Source organism: Ictidomys tridecemlineatus, chromosome 5 (genome assembly GCF_052094955.1).
Source record: "Ictidomys tridecemlineatus isolate mIctTri1 chromosome 5, mIctTri1.hap1, whole genome shotgun sequence".
Lineage (NCBI taxonomy): Eukaryota > Metazoa > Chordata > Mammalia > Rodentia > Sciuridae > Ictidomys > Ictidomys tridecemlineatus.
In genome coordinates this window covers 150,204,904-150,231,124 of record NC_135481.1, presented here as the reverse complement: position 1 = coordinate 150,231,124, position 26,221 = coordinate 150,204,904, and the positions used below count along the sequence as shown (strand labels likewise).

The window sequence follows — 26,221 nt, the reverse complement described above, 5'->3', positions numbered from 1 at the left end:
ATTTATTAAGAAGATTAAAGGTAAATGGATTCAGTATTAAGTACATTCTCCTTGGTCTTGTTTTTGGTTCATTTGACGGGTAGTTATATACCCTTCATCTATGCCTATCCAAATCAGTTTCTCAAAGGAATTTATCTGCTGTAGCAACTTACTTTTCAAATGTCACATCTCTTCTACCCCACTATTTGTTTCTTTTGATTTGTAATTTAAAACACTTCATAAAGCTTTACAATTCCCAAAATACATAGTGACTTGGGTTCACCAGACACAATCCAAACCTATAGTACTCTGGTCTTGAACCATCTCTTCCCTTCTTCCTATCAAACTGTGTCATGGCTTTATAACTTCTAGTCTTCCTAAAAAGATGACAGTACAAGGAAATGTGGAGCAATAGATAAAGAGCAGTTTCAGAGTAGTACCCAGGGGACAACTTGGCTGTAGACTTTCACAATGATTATATTATAAACATCAGCTGGGAAGGGAAGTGCTTGTTGCTTCCCTTCTACAAAGAAACCATATCTCCAAGGTATGAAGTAACCTGTTCAAAGACACAGATCTAGCAAACTGTAAAGTCAACATGGAGAAGCTTAAACAATTCCATGAGAGTGGGGGTTTATGAGGCTCCTCTCTTCAGTTCATGATAAGAGTATGCCACCTGTTTGTCATTTCTGTGCTTTTGAGTGATTCCACTTCACTACTTTATAGATATTTGGACAAAGGAATACCAGAGAAGCAATCCCATACGAAAGCAAGACTGTTTTATGTCTATAGGTTTACATGAAATAAACTGAGTTCAAAAATAAAAATAAGAACGTTCCATGTGGCTACAAAATATAAGCAGGTGAACATTATCTTGCAAATATAATGCATTGCTATTTTCCATATAAATATTCTCAAATCAAAATCTGATTCCCTGAAATAGCTCTAGTTTGAAAAGAATAGCTATGAACAGGAGTAAAGACACAGGCATTCAGTGCTTCTTTAATTGCATTTGCTGCAAAATTCCACAATTCTATTTTTAATATTTGATTACACCATCAATATAGCTATATTCCACAAAAGCAATTGTTTTGCTCAGCAAAAAAAAAAAATCAGAATGGAATAATGTCTGGAATGCTGACAACTGTAAGAATAGAAGCAATTTAGAACACTTTAGAATAATGTTTGGAATAATTTATTCAGAATTTATAGCAAATATGCTCTAAAGACACACTATCATGGAGTCTACTCAAAGTCTAAGCTATGTACTACACAAACTAAAAATGCATAGAGAGCCCAGACTAGTATTTTATCAAAACCTTAATAGCAGCACTACCAAAAACCTGAAATTTTACCCAACATGTCCTAATCACCAGTTCTCTCTACAAAGACACCATTTAATTTAATGTGCTTTCCTTTCCTTTAAGGGCTTTGTCCAAACATCTATAAAGTAGTGAAGTGGAATCACTCAACTAGCACAGAAATGACAAACAGGTGGCATTCTTTTATCATGAACTGAAGAGACGAGCCTCATAAATTCCCACATCACAGGCTGACAGCAGATGCCACTTTGTACAGCTTCCCTCCACAGTATTTCAGGCACCATTACTTAAATTTGTATTGATATGACACATCTCGCCTACCTGAAGACCATAAGCAAGTATGCTAGGACTGTTAGCAGGTGCAAATGTGTTTGATTCATGCTTCTAAAAGGTCGTTCACGGTAGCACGAGTCTTTGATTTCCAGGTAGGATGAAGAAGTTAGCAGCAAAGCAGGGTCCCAGCAAGAACAACCGGAAAAACAGACAAAACTGGAAATGAACCTGAGAGCAGCAGAATTCAGACAGACAGCAGGGAGGAATAAACCTCCCTCCACGAAGAGAGCTAAACCTTGCAGCTAACTTTACCCTGGAGATGGTAGCCAATTCTGGGTACAAGCAAGAGCCTGAGAACAACTGGGGAAAGCAGGTCCTGAGGAAGGCCCCAAGAGGGCTGTAGGTGGAGACTTAGGATGCAAACACAGAGTTGGCTTTGTGCTAGGGACAGATCATCCCTGGGATGGTTTTCAAGTTCTGAAGGTAAGAGATTCACATCTTACCAAAAGCCACTGAAAAGGGAGCAGGGAAAAAACAACTATAATTGGGAAGCAAAAGGCGGTGGTGGTGGGGGTGGGGTACTTTGAAGAATACAAAAGATTCTCATTTGAAACTGTGAAAAGCCAGGGCACACCAGAGCAAGCCTGACTCCAGGACTGCAAATCATTTCTCAGTCAGCACAATACCTGCCTGATTTAAAAGGATGGCCACCAAGTAATACGGAAACTAAAGTTAGCTGACCAACTTCAAAGCAATTCTAATTATTACACCCAGGAAAACAAACCAGATGAACAAAACAAATGAAGAACGTCAGCAAATAACTATAATCTATAAAAATAATCAAAGAGAATATAAAACTAAAACATGCAATATCTCAAGTTAATAACTCAACAGATGAATTTAACATAAAGTCAGAAAGCAGAATATAGGACTAGAAAACTAGAAGATGAGTCAATTAAAGCAAGTATCCAAGCTAAGCAGGCACAGAGGGGAAAAAAATTACAAAGAATATTAAAAAGATAAAGGGCATGATAAAAAGGCCTAATGTGTATTATTCAAGTCCCAAGAGGGACTTGAATATATATATATATATATATATATATATATATATATATATATATTAGTTTTACTTTGTTACTATAACAGAGCACCTAAGATAATTAACTTATAAAGAGAAAAGGTTTATTCAGCTCACAGTTCTGGAGATTCTAGTCATGACTGAGTGGCTCCATTGCTTTGTCCCCTGGTGTGGCAGGACCTCTTATAGGTCCCCATGTCCTAAGGGTTCTACCACTTCCCACTGTACCACCCTGGAGAACAATTCTTAAACATATGGACCTCTGGAGAACATTCAGCAATCTAAGATCATTACAAAATACCTGAGGCGAGGTAACTATAAAGAAAAGAAATTGACTTTGGTTCACAGTTCTCTAGGTCCAAAGTCAAAAGCCCACAGATAGCCTTCTTTTTTATATTTTTATTTATTTTTTAGTTGTAGAAGGACACAATATTTATTTTATTAGTTTTTATGTGGTGCTCAAGATAAAACCTAGGGCCTTTCAAATACGAGGCAAGGCAAATGCTCTACCACCGACTTACAATGGCAGCCCATACAACTAGCCTTCTTGATGGCTTTTTTACTAACAGAGTTCCAAAGTAGCACAGGCTATCACATGATAAGAGACATGTCCCTCTTCTTATAAAGCCACCAGTATCCCATCATGCGCCTTAATGACATTATCTACTCCTAATTGCCTTTCAATGGCCCATCCTCTAAACACCAAAATCAGATTAACTTTCTATCCCCTAAGGCCTCACATTGGGGATCAAATTTCAACATAGGAAACCTTGGGAAACATACACAAACTATATCCAAACCATAGGAATAAAGTAGAAGTAATGGCTTAGAATTACCTAAAACAAATAAAATATCAAAAATCAAGAAACTCTTGAAAGCCCAGCTGGCCAACTACATAAAAGAGAAAGAAAAATACTAAAGAAAAGGGGAAAAAAATCTTAAAAGCAGCCTAAGAGCGGAAGTGGGCACCCACACATTACCTTCAAAGGAGTCACAAAAAGACTGGCAATCAATTTCTAACAGAAATGTTGGAAATCACCTTGTAAGTCCTGAAAGGAAAATAATCAGCAACCCAGAATTCTATAACCAAGAAAACATCCTCCTAAAAGGAAGGGAAAATAAGGACCATTTTTAGGTAATCAAAGCTAAATTTGTCACCAGCAAACCTACACTAAGGGAAAGAAAAATGACCCAGAGGAACACTCAGATAAGCAGGAAGGAATTAAGATTGATGGAAGCAATGAATGAATACTGACCGTGAACAAACATGGGGAGCTATGAAAAAGATAGGCAGGTGGTACTGAAGTGACAGACGGACGAGGATGAATCCTAACGCAGCAGTACAAAGAAAGAAAACTGTCAGGAGCCTGTAATCCCAGCCACTGGGTAGGCTCAGCAAGAGGATCACCAACTTGAGGCCAGCCTGGGCAACTCAGAGAGACCCCATCTCAAAATGAAGTTTAAAAAAAAACCTATTGAGTTCTGCAACCTGCCCAGGTGCCCGTCAACAGATGAACAGATAAAGAAAAATGTGGTTTATATACCCAAGGAGTTTACTCAGCCATAAAGAAGAATAAAATTATGACACTTGTTGGTAAATGAATGGAACCGAGTCATATAAGCCAGACCCAGAAAGTCAAGGGTCATATGTTCTCTCTCATATGCGGAACTTAGAGCAAAATTGGTGGAGGGGGGAGAGGGGCAAGGAGGGGAGAAAATCCATGAAATTAGAAGGGAGATTAGTAGAGGAGAGGAGAGGGATTGAGGAATGACAGGAAAAGGGAGGAACTGTAGGATGCAATTGACCAAATTATGCTATGTACATATATGAATATACCAAAGTGAATTCCATCTTTCTGTATACCTATAAAGCACCTAAAAAACCAAATAAATAGAAGACCAGGAGAGATGAAGAAGGGAATGGAGGAGGGAGGAAAAGAGAGAAAGAAGTACTGGAGAAAAAAAATGGAGCAAATTATATTCCATGCTTGAATGATCATGTCAAAACGAACCCCACTCTTATGTATAAAGCACTAATAAAAACATTCTCTAAAAAGACTATGGAGGTAGCTCAGTGGTCCAGTGCTTACTTAAGAAGGAAGGAATGAACAAATGAAAGAAAAGAAAGAGAAAATTTAAAGAGAACAATATTGTGTGTATCACAGAATGTTCATTAGATTTAGGCACAAGTCTCAGTGAGTACCTCTGCCAATGGGGCTGCCTTGGTATAGAAGGTTTGGGGGATTTGGAGGCTGGTCAAGGAAAGATATACAACCCCCAAAAGTCAGGAATACACATAAGCTTTCTAGAGTGGTGCTCAGACAGTGTTGTGTGGGAGGGGAAGTCCCTCAGTGTGAGACATCCATAGTCTCACACTGTTCACCCAAGTTCATGGGTATACCATCCAGAGGGGACTCCCAGGGAGAGGGGAGGCAGGAGGAGGTTTGATATCCAGGTGATATCACTCAGTAGCACAGTAGAAGTCTGGACAGAGAGATCTGAAGGACAGCAGTAGGTTGGCGTCTTAAACCACAATGCACTCTCTTATCAATAGCTAGCACATGCTGGGAGAGGGTTCATGGTTTATCAGGTTCTCAATAGCTAAAAATCTGCTTATTAGAGCCATTTTAAAAATAACTAAAGGTATTCAAGTGAAGCAAATTATATTCCAGGAATGCCTGATTGTGTCAAAACGAACCCCGATGTTACGTATCACTAGAATACACTAATAAGAACATAAAGAAAATTAAATGTGTAACAATTTGAATTTGGCACCAGAGGGCTTTTGAGCTAACAAGTCTCATGAAGAAATGAACCACCCAGAGGCCAACATACAGAGGCCGTCTTCTATGGTGTTGACATGGTTTAAGTGTATCCCCCAAAGGCTCATGTGTTGGGGTTTAGTCTTCCATGCAGTGGTTTTGAGGCTGAGACTTTTAAAAGGTAGGAACTAGTGAAAAGTCCTTAGGTCAACTGGGGGAAATCTGCCCTCAAAAAGATTGTAGAGCCAGGCATCTGTAATCCCAGTAGCTCAGGAGACTAAAGCAAGGAGGATTGCAAGTTCAAAGCCAGCCTCAGCAATGGTGAGCAACTAACTTGGTGAGACCTTGTCTCTAAGTAAAATACAAAAAAGGGCTGAAGATGTGGCTCAGAGTCTAGTGCCCTGAGTTCAATCCCCAGTAAAAAAAAAAAAAAAAAAAAAAAAAAGACTGTGGGACTCAAGGCTCTCTGTGACTTCTAGTCTTGCAATGTGATCTCTCCCTGTCTCACATGGTCCCAACATCATGGTGTGATCTACCATGAGGAGATGCAGCCAAGGGGCCTCTTGCCAATACTATTGTTATGCAGTAAGGACTTTCAGCCTCCAAAACTGTGGGTTAAACAAACTTCTTTTCTTTATGGATACCTGAACTCAAGTATTTCATTATACTCATGGAAAACGTTAAGACATTATCTTTAGCTCATTTGTGGTACAATTAGAAAGGTGGACTAAAATCAGGAAGGGGAGTTAGGAAAGGTATTTGAAAGCAGATTCCCCTCACTTTACCCTAGGAGAATTCTGTATGGTTGTTCCCTAAAAACATTAAAATATGTCTGTGATATGAAGATCAGCCGGCACAGTCTACACTGAAGCAACAGGAGCCAAGAAAAGGCTCATTGAAGTTGACCCTACCATGTCCTCTAGCATTGTAACATCTTTTAGCTGAAGCTAATACAGGATGTGCTCTATCAAAAAAAGGAACCAAAACCATGAGAAAGATCTGGGATCCATAAAATGAGCCAATGTAATTCCAGAGATAACAGCAAAGGATATTCCAAGATAAAAGCCGTGCAACAGGCTCTACAGAGCCACCAACCAAAAAGGAGAAAAGAATGCAGTCTCTAAGAAGAAAATGGACAAAGAAATATTATCTGCTGGAACTTGCCCTTGTAAAAAATTCTACTGAGAGCCTGAAAAGGGAGGTTTTTTAGTTAATTCAATGAAAAACCAAGGCAAGTACCAACTTCAGGAAAACAAAAAGTAAATTAGGCAACAACCATACTACCCTATACAGCAATACCATGAATAATATAGAGGCATGTTAATGTAAACCTAAATACTGAAATATTGATTTAACTAAATGTGTAATACATCTACCCTGGAAGGTGAGAAAGGGGAAGCAGAAGGAATGCTGAGGTAGAAATGAAGTCAAGTTCTCATCTCTCTAGTAAGTCTAAACTTAGTTCTAAAAGTGAATAATCAAATAGAGATCTATATCCTATTCAGAGATGTGGAGATGTGTGGTAAGGCCAGGAAAAAAAGCTAAGGGGTAAAAGCAGTTGCTTCTAGGAAAATTGAAGCAGGACACCCATTGGGACTTCCTATTTGCTATTGGACCCTTTAAACTACGTCCTTATTTTATTACATGGACACAAAAATTAATTTTAAAAAGAAAGGCATGTTTTTCTTTTTCGCAACGTAAAACCTGAAATACTCAAGCCACACAAGAATATCAGCATCTCTAACAGGGAAACAGCTAATTATTTTACATTTAAAATTTTTTTAAAACATAGAAAAAGCTTACTGTCCTAAATTATGCCAAACTCCCAAATCTCTCCATTTCTCATGGTACCACATGGAAAATTGAATTTGATGTTTCTATCCCCCAAACACCAAAAAGATTAAGATCAGCTAATTTCTTCAGTAATAATTTCATGAATAATGGACTCTAAGTACTGGCAAGTAGCCAACACCTTGTCAGATGCTGAAGATGGCATAATGGGCCCCTGGAAAATAACTCCAAATTCAGGACATAACAGCTGAATGGTACTAAGCATAACTTAACTCGCACCTAAGATAAGGACCCCATACACCTATTATCTGCCTCTCAGGAGACTTTAACAACATTGTGACAGTTTGAAAGGGGCTTCTGAGGCTGAGCTAACATCTTTGAATATAGAGGGAGAAGAAACATTAAATCCTTGGATTGAGAAAAAGGAAACAGCAGGGTAAACTCAGGGAGTTTTAAGGAGGAAAAACCAGCAAGCTTATGTTAAATGAGGGAAAAATAAGAAAGACCTCTAGTGACTGTAAAGCCAAAGAAGTCTGGTGTGCTGTAAAGTTGGAAGTTACTGCTCTCTTCTGTGCAAGGTAAGCCCCCATCCTCTACCATCTCCACAACAAAAAACATTAAAAAATTTGTTTTAAAAAGATCATAATCTGTATATGGGTACATTACAGTAGAAAGAAGATGACAAGGACTTAAAATTTTTTTAAATTTTAATTAGGTATATATGACATCAGAATGCATTTTGATTAATTGTCCACAATTGCAGCACAACTTTACATTTCTATGGTTGCACACAATGTAGCATTGCACCATATGTGCAGTCATACGTGTACATAGAATAATGATGCCCATCTCATTCCACCATCTTTCCTGCCCCCATGTCCCCTCCTCACCCCTACCTCCCCTTTGCCCTATGAAAGTTCCTCCATTTTTCCCATCCCCCAGCCCCCAGTTATGGATCAGCATCCACTTATCAGAGAGAGCATTCAGCCTTTGGTTTTTTGAGACTTCACTTAGCCTAATATTCTCCAACTCCATCCATTTACCTGCAAGTGCCATAATTTTATTCTGTTTGAATGCTGAGTAATATTCCATTGTGTACATATACCTGTTTCTTTATCCGTTCATCTATTAAAGGGCATCAAGGTTGGTTCCACAGTTTAGCTATTGTGATTGAGCTGCTATAAACATTGATGTGGCTACATTACTATAGCACATCAGAGTAGGCCCTGACTTTCTTAACAAGACTCCTAAAGCTCAAGAAATAAAATCAAGAATTAATAAATGGGATGGACTCAAACTAAAATGCTGCTTCTCAGCAAAAGAAGCAATCAGTGAGGTGAAAAGAGAGCCTACATTTTGGGAGCAAATTTTTACCACATGTACATCAGATGGAGCCCTGATCTTCAGGATATATAAAGAATTCAAAAGCTTAACGCCAAAAAGTCAAACAACCCAATCCATAAAAGGGCTAAGGAGCTGAACAAATACTTCTCAGAAGAAGATATATATTTGGTCAACAAATATATGAAAAAATGTTCAGCATCTCTAGTAATTAGAGAAATGCAAATCTCATCCCAGTCAGCATGGCAGATATCAAGAATACAGACAACAATAAATGTTGACAAGGATGTGGGGGGAAAGGCACACCCATTCATTGTTGGTGGGACTGCAAATTGGTGCAACCAATCTGGAAAGCAGTATGGAGATTCCTTAGAAAACTTGGAATGGAACCACCATTTGACCCAGATATCCCACTACCTCAGTCTATACCCAAAGGACTTAGAAAGGTTTTGAAAGTGTCAAATTTAGCCAAAATATGGCAGTATTAAAATGGGCCCTGAGCATGGGGGCTCAGATGGAGCATATAATCTAAGAAATTAGAAGACATGGTAGAAAGATCATTGGACATGGCAGCCAATGGAACCAGTGCGTACTCCAATCATATCAGATCTGGTAGTGCTATGGATTTGAGATACATAATGCAATGAATAATTTTGGGATATGTAAATGTGCCTGAAGATGCTTCTACAGAATATTAATTTCTCAAGATACACACATACATAAGGGTCCGTAGTCAATGAGATCTGAAAATAAATGAGTGTATTCTTTCAGAAAAGTCACCGTGCCCATCAGAATGACAAACGCTCTGACAGGTTCCAATACACAACACAAGACAAGAAAATGGTTCAACCTTGAATAAGCAGGCCTTCCCCAATGTGACCTTAGAATCTTTTTTTAAAACAGAATACATATTTAACATCTTGCATAAGCAGTCTCATACTGCACAAGCTATAGAAAACGTTGGCAGAGAAAATTATAATGGGAATTCAGAAAGCAACAAGGTAGGGTTCCTCCCCCCTCCAAAATGGAAATAGCTTTTTCTGACTACATAAATAATATATTCCCAGGTGGCTAAATTTAGATAATATGAAAAATTATAGAAGAAGAAAGTAAAACTCACCCACATGGCTGAAACAGAGATAAACCAATGGAAATATTTAAGTGTATATATATATATATATATATATATATTTTTTTTTTTTTCTACTCAAAAAGTCCAGATGATTTTTTTCCTACAGAGACAAGGCTCATGCATGGTACACAGCATTCCATTTACAAATGTATTGTGGGTCTAGGCTTTCTTGACCAGAGATCAGAAATCCCTGAATTCTTAAAATATCTCTTATTTTTCGTGTTTCCAATAACCAACATTCTCTTTTTCACTGGGTCAGTGGACACTCAGACCAAAAATCAGGAGTGAGAGTATGGCCCAGTTCCACTGGGAGCTCCGGGCTATACCAGGCACTACTCCAGGTCCTTGAACTTGGCAGTCAAAGGTTTGTGACAGGTCAAGGAGGAGCTGTTTTGGGTGCAGGCTGAGTCTGGGTACAGCAATGCTGAGACTGGATCTGGGGGTGAATTTGCTCCCTGCAGCTCCCTGCCCTAGCACAGATCCTGCCACAGGCCCTGCCACCCAATCCACACTCAGAGGTGTTTAGGGGATTCATCACTGCAACCAGGATACTAGCCTTCCCCCCTACACACACACACACACACACACACACACACACACACACACACACACACACACTCACCCAGAGAAGCACATGGACTGAGGCTCTGGAATGGTAGGATGCAGTGCAAGTCATGTAGGTCCACACAGGCTCCTAGTGGTAGAGAGCTGGGTCAATAGCACCTGTTACAGCCATAACCCAGTCCCTGGGAACAAAACAAGAGTTAACGAGGGCAAATTTAGCTCTGCCAGGGATAACTTCCCCATAGCACTCGCTGGAGGGCAAGGAGAAGCAGAGTTCAGCCCACAAACTCTACTGACAATTATGGCCTATTTGGGTTGAAGCTGAGAAGGAACAAAACCAACTCCATTTGTGATCCACAAACCTCCCCATTGCTGGTGGATTTTCAAATTGACTCCCCAGAAAGAGGTGTCTCTGTCTGAATCATATGAAGGAGAAATATGAAGGGGAGTTTCCTTTGTCCCTGCCCCCCCTTTTTTTGGTAAGTTGTTTTGTTTTCCTTTGTTATTATTTTTCATATTTCTAATTGTATGTATTTTAATTGGATTTTTCTCTTGATACCTCTTCTTTCTCATTTGTATTCCCTTCTCCTTTTTCTTTCTCTCCTAATTTCTTCTTCTCTTTCCTCCCCTTTTAATCTTTCTATTTCTATATTTTAGTATTAAGTACACTATTATTAATGCCTAATTTTTCTACCTGTTCTACATTATTCTTTCTCTTGGGTTAGTAAAGTTGTAGAGATTATTTCCTTCTAAGTTTTAAATTATATGTTGTGACTTATAAAATTATATGAAGTGACTTATAAATACACACACACACACCCTCTTAATATACACTGTCACTGCAGGTTATTCTTTTCAAAATAGTGCTGGTGGATTGATCTAGCACTTGGATTCTATTGAGTGGGTGTTCTGACACTCAGATATACCCCCAGCCCAAGGCACATTGTAAAGAGATAATTGCTCACTAGAAAGACCTCAGACAATAGTGAAAGAGAAATCCATCCCAACAGATGCATTAAATCTCAATATAGAATTATAGGAAAAATGAGAAAAAAGGATAAAAAGATACTTCAAAAAGTTCATAATACCCAATAAATGAATCCACTGATATCAAAGTGGATGAAGTGCTGGAGATAGAATTTTAAAAATTGATTGCAAAATGACCAGGGGACTCAAAGAAGGTACAAATAAACAGCTGAAAGAATTAAGGAAGACAATACAGGATATGAGTGAGAAATTCAATAAGAGATATTCTGAAAAAGAGCCATAGAGAAACCTTGAAAATGAAAAATACAATGAGTCAGACATGGTGATACATACCTATAATTTCAGTGGCTGGGAGGATGAGGACCACAAGTTCAAGGCCAGCCTCAGCAACTTAGCCAGGCCCTAAGCAATGTAGTGAGATGCTTTCAAAATAAAAAATAGAAAATGCTGGGATGTGGCTCAGGGGTTAAGCACCTGAGTTCAATTTACAGTACCAAAAAAAAAAAAGAAAGAAAGAAAGAAAAGTACAATGAGTCAAATTAAAAACTCAGCTGAAACTCTAATAGACTAAATCAAGCAGAAAACAGAATTTCAGGGCTTAAAGACAAGGTGAATAAACTTGAATAGTCCATCAATAATGGAAAAAAGTAAAAGAAAAAGAAACTATGACCAGAACATACAAGAACTCTGGAACAACATTAGATATCTATCTTAAGACAGGTTAATGGCATAGATAATCTATTCAATGAAATAATGGTGGAAAAATTCCCAAACCTTGGGAATGAGATGGACATGCAGATTCTGGATGCATTTACAACTACATAGACAAGACCTGAAAAGAACAAAGAAAGAATTTTAAAATTTGAAAGAGAGAAAAATGAAGTGACTTGTAAACATAAAACAATCATTAGAAAAGCAGATTCCCCAGGAGAAGCTCTGAGGAGAGGAGGACTGGAATGATGTATTTCATACCCTGGAAAAAAAGAAAAAGGAAAAAGAAAGAAAAGAAAAGAACTACCAAATTATATTTGTTATATCCAGCAAAGCTATCCTTCAGAGTTGAACAAGAAATAAAATCTTTCCAAGTAAACACAAACTAAAGGAATTTCTGACCACCAAACCAGCACTGCAGAAGATACTTAAAGGAATCCTACATAGAAGAAAAGAATAAAATCAACTAAAAAACACAGGAAAGAATAAATCTCAGTATAAGAAGAGACAAGGAAATAAAAAATAAATCAAACAGAAATAAAACAAAAGGATAAGAAGTAATACATGTCTCTATAATAACACTAAATTTAAATGATCCTTGCCAATTAAAAGACACAGTCTGACAGATTGAATTAAAAACCAAGAACCAATTTCATGTTGTCTACAAGGAAGATACCTTGTTGGTAAAGACATTAATAAACTGAAAGTGAAAAGACAGAAAATGATTGTAGATGTTCATGCCCTAGAGCACCCAATTTCATAAAACAAACACTAAAGGGACAGATAGAATCTGGAATCAAACAAGAATAGAAACACTACATGGGGCTGGGATTGTGGCTCAGTGATAGAGCACTCACCTAGCACGTGTGAGGCCCTGGATTCAATCCTCAGCACCACATAAAAATAAATAAACTAATTAAAGATATCAAAAAAATCAAGAAGAAATTTTTAAAAAAGAATAGAAACACAACATACCAGAATTTATTCATAGAGTAAAGGCAGTTCTAAGAGGGAAATTTTATACATATGAATGCCTATATTTAAAAAAAAAACAGAAAGATAGTAAATAAATAACGATACACTTCAAGGTCTTAGAAAAACAAGAACAAACCAATCACAAACCAGTTGAAGGAAAGAAATAATAAATACCAGAGCTGAAATTAATGAAATAGGGAAAAATATCAAAGAATCAATGAAACAAAGAGATTAATAAACCCTTAGCCAAACTAAGCAAAAGAAAGAGAAGACCCTAATTAACAAAAGTAGAGCAGAAAACGTGGGATATTTCAAAGATACCACTGAAATCCATAGGATGATTAGGGAATATTTTGAAAACTCATACTCCAACAAATTGGAAACTCTAGAAGAAATGGATAAGTTTCTAGACATACAACCTACCAAAACAGACTAATAACCAGCAATGAGTTTGAAGTAATAATAAAAAATTTCCCCAAAAAGAAGAGCCCAGGACCAGGTGAGTTCACAACTAAACTTTATCAAATCTTTAAAGAGGAATTAATTCCAATGCTCCTCAAATTATTCTATGAAATAAAAAGTCAGAGAACACTTTCCAAACTCATTTTATGAAGCCAGTATCACCCTGATACTAAAACTATATAAGTACATATCCAGGATAGAAAATTACAGAACAAATTCCTTGACAAACAAACATAAATACAGAAATACTTAATAAAATACTTGCAAATTGAATTTAACAACACATTAAAAATATCCTACATTATGTTCAAATTTGTTTCATCTCAAGGATTCAAGAATGGTTCAACATCCACAAATTTTTTTTTGAAAGCACATGCCTTTATTGTCAAGTTCAACTTGTTTTACAAATCCAAACAGCCACCCAGCTTCTAAAAGCCCATTTCAGGTTCAACAATTAACATTTAATCATGAAGATAAAATAAACATATTTGTGCACATACATACATGGGAACTATATTTTTTGCCAAAGAACTTAACTTTTCAATGTACTAAGTAATAATACTAAGAACCAACACAGAGAGATATGATGAAGAACCATTAGTAAGGAACTGAGTTGGAGGGTTAAGGGTTTAAGCTCAATGGTATAGCACTTTCCTGGCATGTTTGAGTCCCCAGGTTTGACCCCCAGCACCACCAAAATAATAAATAAATAAATTAGCGTTGTAACATTTTATTTCTTTCTATCCTAGGGAGATACACAAATGTATATGAAATATGAAGCACATTTAAAATAAGATGATATTGTTTTGTCAGTATAGTTTCTATTCCTAAACACATATTGTCCTCCTAAATTATACTAACCAAATCTTTGTTAAAAGATGGATAATTATAGTTCAAAGTTATAAAAAATAAAAAAGTAAACCAAAAAAAGTATAGAGTGAAAATTATTCCAATAGTTTTAAATACATTTGTGTAGAAATGTTACTTTAATATTTTTTATTGGTTGTTCAAAACATTACAAAGCTCTTGACATATCATATTTCATATATTAGATTCAAGTTGGTTATGAACTCCCAATTTTACCCCAAATACAGATTGCAGAATCACATCGGTTACACATCTATAGTCAATGCAATTTCTAGCAGAATACCAATGACATTCTTCACAGAACCAGAAAATAATCCTAAAATTCATGTGAAAGAACAAAAGACTTAAAATAGCAAAAGCAATCCTGAGCAAAAAGAGCCAGACTGTAGTTAACACAATACCCCAATTTCAAATTATGCTACAGAAAAGAAACAAAACAAAAAACAATATGGTACTTGTATAATAAAAACAGACACACCAGCCAATGGAATAGAAGAGAAAATGCCAAGACAAAAACCACACACCTACAGTCATCTAATCTTTGACAAAGGCACCAAAAACATGTATTGGTGAAAAGGCAGTCTCTTTAACAAATGGGGTTAGGAAAACTGGATATCCATAAGTAGAAGAATGAAACTATATCCTTATCTCTCACCCTGCACACAAGTCAACTCAAAATGGATCAAAGACCTACGAATTAGATCAGAAACTTCACAACTGCTTGAAGAAAATGTAGGGTCAATACTCCAACATAAAAGGCATTGACTTTCTCAATAGTACTCCTGAAGCTCAGGAAATAAAAGCAAGAATTGATAAGGGATAGCATCAAATTTAAAAAGCTTCTGCACAGCCAGGAAAACAAGAGTGTGAAGAAAGTGCCTACAAAATTGGGAAAAAATCTAGCCAGCTCTTCTTCTAACAGAGAATTAATATCCAGAATACATATATAACTCAAAAAACACCAAAAAAACCCTCTCCAAATAACCCATTCAACAAATGGGCAAATGAACTAAAAAGGCACTTCTCAAAAGAGGTGGTATAATGAGCCAAACACTATATGAAAAAATGTTCAACACCTTCAAGTCCTCAGGGAAATGGAAATAAAACTACTTTGAGATTCCATTTCACTCCAATCAGAATGGCAGTCATCGAGACAAATAACAACAAATGCTGGCAAGGATATGGGAGAAAAGAAACTCTTGTACACTCTTGGTAGGAATGTAAATGAGTACAACCACTATAGAAATTAGCATGGAGTTTCCTTGAAACACTAGAATAGAACCACTGTATTATCTATCTGTACCACTCCTCCATATTTACCAAAAGAATTAAAGTCATCATGTCAGAGATACATGTGCACAAATGTTTATCTTTTTTTTTTTCTTTTGTGGTGTTAGGGATTGAATCCATGGTCTTGTGCATTCGAGGCAAGCACTCTACCAACTGAGCACACATGTTTATCACAGCACAATTCACAATAGTAAGCTATGTAAGTCGCCTTGGTGTCTATGATCAGATGAAGGAATGCATAAAGAAAATGTGGTATATTCAGCCTTTGTCCTTTGCATAAAACTATATGGAAGAACACCACATTAAGTGAAACAAACCAGACTCAGAAATTCTGACAAGTATGTTTTTGCTTATTGGAAGCTAGAGGAAATGAGAAAAGTTAAAAAAAAAAAAAGGAATGTCTTGAAAGTAGAAGGAAGACCATTAGGGTAGAGGAAGGTGATCAGAGGAAGGGAGGAGGAAACGGTGAGTGGTGACATGAAGGAGTGACACTGAAAAATTATGTTACATACATTGATAATATACCAAAAGGAAACTCACTACTTGTATAACTTAATATGCACCAATACAAAACATCCTGTGGGCATTAACTCTCCAATGATAGAAAGAGACTATTTTAAGAATTCCTCTATCACGGGAAAAGGAAGCAGATATTGTTGCTGACCTCTTCTACTCTTTCTGGGCAATCTTCAGCCTCTCAGCAGAGAGAGACCACAACAGAGTAAAGGCTGTCTTGGCCACCAGAAACCCAACAAAAGGGCATCAAACAGAGAGAAGAGGTGAAGATGGTGCTCTGAGAACCTTTGGTACCCTCAGGAGATTGACTCTAGGACTCCCTGTCTCTGCCCATTGCCAAATCCATGGATGCTCAAGGCCCTTATATTAAATGGAGAAGTATTTGCATAAAATCTATGCATATACTCTTGCATACTTTAAATCATCTCTAGATATAATACCTAATGCAGAATGAATGCTGTACAAGTAGTTCTTTTGCTGGATTATTTATTGAATAATGACAAGATGAAAAATTTGTTCATGGATTTTGAATATTTTCAATTTGCAGTTAACTGAATCTGTGGGTGTGGAGCCCTCACACACAGGGGGATGGCTGTTTATTTTGGCCTTGACCATGAAGCAGAGAAGAAATGGTGGCCAGTGTCCCAGATGTACCCAAGCTCACAGCCTCAACACATTTCTTTTTACTGACAACTCAAGACTTTCTGCAAGTTGTCCTCCACATAAATTCCTACCCAGTTCCTCTTCACTGGTAGGCATCAGAATATCACATCCATCATGTGCGTCTTCAAGACTCTTGTCTTGCCAACCAAATCATGTTTTTCTACTTCTCTTGACCCAGTATATTCTGTTTCTATGATCAAAACTTATCAGTTCCAAACATCTTTGATGACCATGACACTTTCATTATAGTTTTAAATCCTCTATTCTGTTTAGGATTATTTTTTGTATCACATTCTGTTTGATCTTATAATAACAGTCCTACTTTTTATTCCTCCTTCCCGATATTTCTTTGCTAATGCCTTGGTCTGTCAGTTTAAGCACATCTTTTGGTCAATGTCATCTATCCATTCTTTTGCCTTTTGTCCACAAATCCAAAAGCACTGTCATTTAATATAAAATATTAAACAATGTTCTTTTATTGTGATGGCTGACATATCTGAATTTTTTTCCTGCCATCTTATTTTTTAGATTGCTTATTGTATTTTCTTACTTTGGTTTCTTTATTTTTTTCTGTCTTTTGCTATTTTGATTAACTCTTCTTTTTGCTTGTTGTCTTCTTTTTCTAGTGATTAGAAATTAAACATCAATTTTCTAACTGAATTTTTCAGTGTCTATTTGAAATCATTTATCTAATAAGTATATGTGAATGGCAGGTAGGTGTGTGTGTGTGTGTGTGTGTGTGTGTGTGTGTGTGTGTTCTTTACAACATGGTTAGATTTTGTATTCTACTCTATCTCCCAGATTTGGGGAAGAAACCACATTAGCATCAATAGTTCAAGCTTAACTTTACATTTTATTGATTTAATTGCTTACTTATGCATTATTTATACCAATGATTCCCATTTCCTGATTTAATTTTTATTGATAATTTTTTTCATTTCCTTTATGTACTTCAACTAATTTATTTTTTCAGAAACATGATGCAGAGACACTGAATCCACCGTATTTCTGAAAATTACTTTCATTTTCCCATTGCATGAATGAATTTAGAAACCCTGCATACAGAAAGCCTAGAGAAATCTTGCTTAAAACCTATTCCATCAAAAATATGTAAATGTTGCTACATTGTCTTCAATCATTTGGTGTTGAGGATTAAAGTGCAGTTTAAGTCTGATTTGTTGTTCTTCTTAAGTATTAAATCTTTAATACTTATCCTAGATTTCTTTTAATCCCATCTCCAACATCAGCACAATGGTCATCAACATCAGCATGATTTTCAGTGGGAACAAACCACATTCAAACCACAGCCATCATCTTCCAACTTCAAGAAGCCACTGAGTAAATGGCACGCAGTTAAACAGAAATGTGGAATCAGATTTTGAAACAACTCAGACTCAGGAACTCATGAAGCCATATTGCAATAGAAAAGACCAATGAAATGTGATGAAGACAGAAATGTGTTACTCTGAGGAACCAGATTACCAAAACTGGGTAAGTGGGTGGGAAGACCAAAGAGAGGATCACTTTTGGAACTAAGAAGAATGAGACAGAAGGGGAAATTATGAGAGAAAAACTAAGGGTTATGAAGAGTATGTACAAGACATCAGATAGTTGTAGAGAAAATATTTTAGGCTGCCCGTGGCCCCCAGCCCGACTCCCGCCGGAGGGGGGGGTAGCAGGACCCAAAGGAACCAGAGCAATTGAGGAAGCTGTTTATTGGTGCTCTGAGCTTTGAAACTACAGATGATAGTTTAAGAGAACATTTTGAGAAATGGGGCACACTCACAGATTGTGTGGAAATGAGAGACCCCCAAACAAAACGTTCCAGGGGCTTTGGTTTTGTGACTTACTCTTGTGTTGAAGAGGTGGATGCAGCAATGTGTGCTCGGCCACACAAGGTTGATGGGCCTGTAGTGGAACCAAAGAGAGCTGTTTCTAGAGAGGATTCTGTAAAGCCTGGTGCCCATCTAACAGTGAAGAAAATTTTTGTTGGTGGTATTAAAGAAGATACTGAAGAATATAATTTGAGAGATTACTTTGAAAAGTATGGCAAGATTGAAATCATAGAAGTTATGGAAGACAGGCAGAGTGGGAAAAAGAGAGGATTTGCTTTTGTAACTTTTAATGATCATGATACAGTTGGCAAAATGGTTGTTCAGAAATACCACACTATTAATGGGCATAATTGTGAAGTGAAAAAGGCCCTTTCTAAACAAGAGATGCGGTCTGCAGGATCACAAAGAGGTTGTGGAGGTGGATCTGGCAACTTTATGGGTCGTGGAGGAAACTTTGGAGGTGGTGGAGGTAACTTTGGCCATGGTGGAAACTTTGGTGGAAGAGGAGGCTATGGTGGTGGAGGTGGTGGCAGCAGAGGTAGTTACAGAGGAGGTGATGGTGGATATAATGGATTTGGAGGTGATGGTGGCAACTATGGTGGTGGTCCTGGTTATAGTAGTAGAGGAGGTTATGGTGGTGGTGGACCAGGATATGGAAACCAAGGTAGTGGATATGGTGGTGGAGGAGGATATGATAGTTACAATGAAGAAGGAAATTCTGGTGGTGGTAACTATGGTGGTGGTGGGAACTATAATGACTTTGGAAATTACAGTGGACAACAGCAATCAAATTATGGACTCATGAAGGGGGGCAGTTTTGGTGGAAGAAGCTCTGGTAGTCCCTATAGTGGTGGTTATGGATCTGATGGTGGAAGTGATGGATATGGTAGCAGAAGGTTTTAAAAACAGCAGAAAAGGGCTACAGTTCTTAGCAGGAGAGAGAGCAAGGAGTTGTCAGGAAAGCTACAGGTTACTTTGAGACAGTCGTCCCAAATGCATTAGAGGAACTGTAAAAATCTGCCACAGAAGGAACGATGTTCCATAGTCAGAAAAGTTACTGCAGCTTAAACAGGAAACCCTTCTTGTTCAGGACTGTCATAGCCACAGTTTGCAAAAAGTGCAGCTATTGATTAATGCAATGTATTGTCAATTAGATGTACATTCCTGAGGTCTTTTATCTGTTGTAGCTTTGTCTTTGTCTTTTTCTTTTCATTACATCAGGTATATTGCCCTGTAAATTGTGGTAGTGTTACCAGGAATAAAAAATTAAGGAATTTTTAACTTTTCAATATTTGTGTAGTTCAGTTTTTCTACATTTTAGTACAGAAACTTTAACAAAATGCAGTTTTGAAGGTGTTTCCTTGTGAGTTAACAGTAAAGAAGATCATTGTTAATTACTATTTTGTATGAATTTTGCTAAAATTAACTGTAAAGAAATACCTGCTGACTTGCAGTTTAAGGGGAATCTATTCTCCCCATTTCCAAACCCTGATATGAATGGGCGCTGACATGTGGAGAGAATAGATATTTGTATGTTTGAAATGTGTGTTTTAGATAAATAGGATTGGGTATTTAAATTAACGTATTTGTGAATGTAACAGCACTAAGATTATCTTCAAATGAAAAAATCTCAAAATTCAAAAAAAAAAGAAAATATTTTAGTTTTGATTTTGGTATTGTAGAAAAATTTCTGAATTTCAAGGAGGGAGCCCTCATGAATGGATTAGCACCTTTCTTGCAGGAGTGAGTTCTCGCTCTCACAGGACTGGATTAGTTAGTTACCGGAGAGAGGGTTGTTATAAAGTAAGGATGGCCTCTGCCTCCTTCCTCCTTTCTCTATCTCTGACTCTCCTCCTTCCCCTATGAGGACATTTTTTATTATATTGGGCTCACCTAGATAATACAGGATAATCTCCCTACCAAAAACCCTTAATTTAATCACACTTGCAATGTGCCTTTGTTGTGTAAGGTAACATATTCATAGGTTCTAGGGACTGGGGCCTAGACACATAAGTGAGGGATATTATTTTACCTACACATCAATGAAACTGTACCTTCTTGCTTTGTTTTGTTTTGTTTTTTGGTGCTGGGGATTGAACCCAGCCAGGGTCTGGTACATGCTATGCACATGCTCTACTACTGAGTTACACACCCATCACAGAACCTTCAAACTACATGGTGAGAAAAGCAAACTCAAGGTCACCACACAACCACTGGAACCTGTTCTTCCAAGGCTCTTTCATAACCCTTCACTTTAAAAGTACAAAACTAGCACAGTGATAAACTTAATTGATCATGATATAAATAGAACACCATCCCTCAGAATTCATTAAGAAAAAATATCCATTATGTACCTAGACATACCTATTGTAAGAATTATATTTTTTAAGTGTCAAATCAAATGAGAAAATAGACATGTTAATGTATCAGTGGAATAAAATAATAAACTAAAAACCTGGGATATGATATTCCTAGAAGTCTGCTTTCCATAATTAAATACAAAAGAGCCCCTGTGGTTAGCCTTATAAATTCCTCATTGGTTCTTTCATAGTAAGATTTTGTCCAACTAGACTCAGTACACTCAAAATTTATATTCCACTTTATATTATTCACTTTTCCATTCTTCTTAAGCTATTTTACCAAAAGAAAAAAAGCAACATTTCTGAATTGGTAAAAAACATTCTTTAAAAAGAGAATTTTAAATGGAGAGTCTTCATAATACATGCCCACATTGCAAATTCACTATTTATATTATAAATAGCACTAGAATTGACAGATTTTATTATGCAGGGCTTCCTGTGCTAACATTCTCCAGCTGATAGAAAAATTAATATAATGAAAATGTCAAGAAACAGCATCACATTTTGAAACCATGATTTTTTTAAAAAAAATGTACCTATCAATCATCCTTAATGCTTGCCAAATAAAAAGTGTAAAATATACTCATGGGTCATCAGAATCAAAAGCAATAACATTCAGTGCACAGAGATGCACTAAGATTAACAGAATCTGAGATTTTTCAGGCAGCTGATCACACTGTACTTGCTCTCAAATTTCATAACCAGAACTGTCTTCATGTTATCAGCCAAATGACAGGTCTTTCACAGCCTATGCTTGTCCTGTTAATATGTAGTTTTTGAATTTGAGCATCCTATGTCAAAATTGGGATTTTCTATTTATAAGTGTACTCTAAATCTTATTCAACCCATTAAAAATGTCATCTTTATTGTTGGTTTAAGTTCTTCATCACCTCTGTTCTAATTCTAACAGAATTTGGTAGGAGGGGCAAATCAGTTTGTGGTTGAAACCTACAGATAGCAACAATATGAAACTGTATGTCAGTCACATGATTCTCAAAGAAGTAACAGAGTCATCAGATTAGTCAACAGGATTAAGCAATGTCCCACCCCAGCCAGGATGAGGATACTCCATGACTGGGGATGAGAGTGAGGGAAAGAGTACCAATTAAAGGGAATAAAATGACAGGTTGTCCTAACAAGCTGGGCTGCATCAGTCATCTGCCCCTTACTGTACACTAAGGCTGGACAGACTTCCAAATGCCTACTTGACTTTTACTTTCTCTAAAACCCAGAAGCCTGCATTAATGACCCCAACCACCATGTCCATATCATGTCTGAGAAGAAATCAACTCTGAGGGAGAAGTCTGGGAAATGCCAGGAAGTGGAATTGGGAACAAGAACTTTTGCTGACTGCTGCACTCAGGTCCCACATCTGCTCAAGCGTGAGCCCACAGATACTCACAGAGATGGATGTGGAACCAAGAGCAAAGTAGGGACCAGAGCAATGCACCACTGATGTCCCAAGATCCAAGTGATAGTGAGGCAAAAACTACAAAAAAAGCAAACTACAACAAAACTTTCAGATGATCTCAAAAGCATAGGAAAAGGAGAAAAGATAAACATTTTTCTTTTTCAGAAGGTATATTAGAGACACTGTTGCTTCTACTCTTGATGAACAGATCTTCCCATACCTGGCTACACCCAGTCTGTCAGTCTCAGTTCAAAGCCCCTGGCTCCACTCTATGGATTGCAGTTACATTCCCTTCCTAACAGGCATCTCTATATGAAATGATTACTTATTAATTGTCTGTCTTCCCTCATCTAGAATGTATATTTATTAGGCAGGGGCTTGGTTCATCTTATCCAAAGTAGTATCTCCACTACTAGCAAGGACCTGGCACACAGCAGGCATTATGACTTTTATGAATGGACAGATGAATGGGTGAGAGTGTGGGTGAGTGAATGAATAGATAGATGAATGGAACTACACTAGATCTTAGCCAAAAGGCTGAGAAACAATTAAATGAATGGATGGAAGAATGAATGGACTGGTGAATAAATGAAAGGATAGGAGATACAGAGAGGGAGGAAAGGAAGAAGAAGAGGAAAGCGGGATCAATCATCACCCTACACACCCATGCTTAACCAAGTAGTTTTAATTTTCCTCCAGATCACCCCTGACTTCATAAAAGCCCATAACCCACTCTGAATCTTGGATATAGACAAAAGAAAAAAAAAAGTGCAAACAAAACAGACAATGTATATTGTGCTCAGTATCCTTAGAGATGCTCCACTCTTTCCCCTGAGCTCCATCCTCCCCAATGTCCTTCCAATACCTTCTTTTTGCATAAGTTAACCAAAGCTGGTTTGCAAGCTGCTGCTTGCTCCCAAATACACCCCATTCCAGAGCATGAATTATACTTAAGGATTGTTGACGCTCACGCTGTGAGGAAACTGTTTTTCAGGCTTTACATCTATATATTACTCTTGTTTCATCCTCACAAGGATGTGAAAGAAGGAAGTACTATTATGATCTAGAATTCTAAAGATGAAAAAACAGAGGTCCTGAGGCCCAGGTCAGGAAACCTGCATTAAAAACCACATTGGCAGTTACAGGGCAGCCAGAGTTTGGACCCAGGCCTTCTGGCTCTAGCATCAGGTTTTTGAATGACCACATAATTCTCTTTCCTGTTAGGCCCCTGCAGGGAGAGCTTTATTGTGAAAAATAAAGAATTCCATCTAACTTAAGCTTTTTATGAATCTAAATTTGGATAAAACAGGTCTACTTAGAGTGGGATCCACCTGTGTCATTCTGAATCTTTTACAACTGTCAGACTATGCTTTGAATCATTCTCCTAATAATAAAACTTTATAACTTTCCCCAGAGAGATTTTTACAGGCATGCTTTTAACAAAAACACAACCCGCAAAATAAAAGTTGGTTTGCGGAGCCCTCTCCCAGAAATTGATATAGCATATAGAACCATTATTATTAAAATTATTTTTAGACCCAAGCAATGGTAAACTCATTAGTTTGACTATAACCTTATAATCCCTGGCATCTGCAGACACAGAACATATAGAATACAGCCTGAGGAAACACGGTAAATAAATTAAAAAGTGAAATAAATCTTATAAGCCTATTTCCACACACACACACAAAAAAAATTTAAATTATAATTTTTATAAGGGCAAGGAGTGGGAGGTGGAAGCAAAGAGATCAATCCATTTGCCTCTCACTCCAAGTCTAAGAATCCTCATTTTCTATTCTTCAAATTAATGAAATGAACACAAGACCACGCTGATTAGGAAATCTGAAATAATGGAAAGTCTGAGATGCATTTGCATTTTCTTTCACTGTGAACAGGCTATTTTGATAGTCAGAAAAACCATGACAAATTGCATGAGATTTCATCCTTTGTTGCTCTAAAATGGCTCTCTGGCCATAATATGCCATATCACTGCAGAACACACTTACCTTCACTACGCAGGCAAAGCAGAACACGCTAAATATGAAATTAGTGACATGTTCTCTCAATGCATAAACCCTAATTTTAACTTAAAAGACTTTTGCCAATTCCAGGTCATTCCTGCACATTCCTATTTATAACCTAATTTAAATTTTTACAGTTAGAATAAATTTCACTCTTCCTGGACCTTGACCACACTGACCTCACCTCTCTGCAAGCTCAGCCTCCTAGGCCCTCTGTCTGCCAGAAGCACATAGGCCTGGCCTGAACTCCTGCATGTGCTTCCCTCTTGTACTTGGGCCTGCTCATCTGTCCAGTCTAGAATGTTCTCACCAGGTCTCCACGTCACCAATGCCTCTTCACCACCCGGGTCTCTGCTAAGACATCATCTCCTCCGAGTGGTTTTTTGCCTAAAGAACTGAGTTGTGAGGAGTCCACAGTTAGGCCTGGAATTGGTCGGCTCCACTGGGGCCCACCCTGACTCCCAACTCCAGCCTCATTCCTGGTATCTGCCCCTGAGGAGGACCCAAGTTGCGTTACCGTTCCTCCCTAGCAAGCCTCTGCCTGGTATGGACACATCTATCTTTCACCTCAGAGAGAAGTTCTGTGTGCATAAAGATTATGTTGTAGTCACACCTGAATTCTCAGCACAAACAGGTCTCAGTCACCCCCACTGCCCTGTCAGAAGCAGAAGTGCTCCCCTAGGCAACCCCCCCAAAGTTCCTGGCACTCTGCACACTGAACCCAGCCCCACCATGTGTCCTCCATTGTATCCTCTCTCTCAGCTCTTGGAGGTTCTAGCCCAGTAGGGTAAATTCCAGCTAAGTGGGCCTTTTAAGATAGGAATGGAATAAAGGGAGAAAAACTGAGTCTCAAAGGAAACATCCATGAACCATTGAGATGCAAAAGGTGTCCAGGGACAATTGAAACTCCTGAGTGACATGACCTTGGTGCCCTTGACCTTTGCCCTTGTGACATAAAAGCAAGGCTTCAATGCAGGGAAAACTGGTGCAAAACTATGTGGGTTCACTCTGGCTCCACCTCTAGTCCACATCCTAGCAATCCTCTCTCTGTAAGTATTAACACACCTAAGTGGTTGCTGTTTCTCCCTCTGGAAATAGCCTTCTTTCTCCCATGACTACATATTCCTTGCTTTACCCCAAAGGCATCTTTCAAAATTACCCTATTTTCCCTAGGTTATATGTCTACTATCATAAGTAAACCTCCGTCTATGCCTTGGACTGCCTTGTGCAGAAATTTTTTTCCATCATATATGCCAAGAACCCTGCTGGTCCTGAGTCAAGTTTCCCCTTCTCTCTGGGAATTCCTTAGACCCTTCTCTAGGAACACATCTTCTCCCAGGACACTTTCAGTGAATTACTAGAATCTAACACAAACAGTCCTGACTTATGCTGGTTTGACTTAATGTTTTTTGATTTTCTAATATTGCAAAAACAATATGCATTCTGTAGAGGCCATACTTTGAATTCTGGTCTTTCCTGAGCTGGCAATATCCTACAGAATGTTCTCTTGCCATGCTGGGCAGCAGAGCAAACCACAGCTCCCCATCAGCCATGTGATCATAGGAGGAAACAACTGACAATCTACAGTCACTAAATTAGCCTAGGAGGTTGTCTTGTTAGGGGTATTAAATGCACTTTCAACCTGTAATATTTTCAGCTTCACATGAGTTTATGAGGATGTGACCCCCTCTTAAGTCTATGGAGCACAAGTAATGCAATGAAGAATTGTGCTCTGCCTTGAAAGGATCACAGATACCCCTTCCCTTGTTAAACTAATAATAAAGGGGCTGGCAGTGTGGTTCAGGGGAAGGGAGCATGCTTGAGGTCCTGGGTTCTAGACCCAACACTGAAAATAAATAAATAAACTGATAATAATAAACA

The 26,221-nt window shown here is 37.8% G+C and overlaps 2 protein-coding genes across 3 annotated transcripts in view; one reads left to right on the top strand and one right to left on the bottom strand.

Moving 5' to 3' along the window:
• The window catches only part of Entrep2 (endosomal transmembrane epsin interactor 2), a 405,772-nt gene that overhangs the window by 239,286 nt on the left and 140,265 nt on the right, over nt 1-26,221 (bottom strand). The gene's annotated exons all lie outside the window — the stretch shown is intronic.
• Nucleotides 18,396-20,139, top strand: LOC101967824 (heterogeneous nuclear ribonucleoprotein A3). The gene has a single exon (XM_040276434.2). The coding sequence runs from the start codon at nt 18,513-18,515 to the stop codon at nt 19,449-19,451; it is 939 nt and encodes a 312-aa protein (XP_040132368.2). The 5' UTR covers nt 18,396-18,512; the 3' UTR covers nt 19,452-20,139.

Excerpts from the sequence above, each read along its gene's own strand:
- LOC101967824 (XM_040276434.2), top strand. The coding sequence starts at position 18,513 with ATGAGAGACCCCCAAACAAAACGTTCCAGGGGCTTTGGTTTTGTGACT.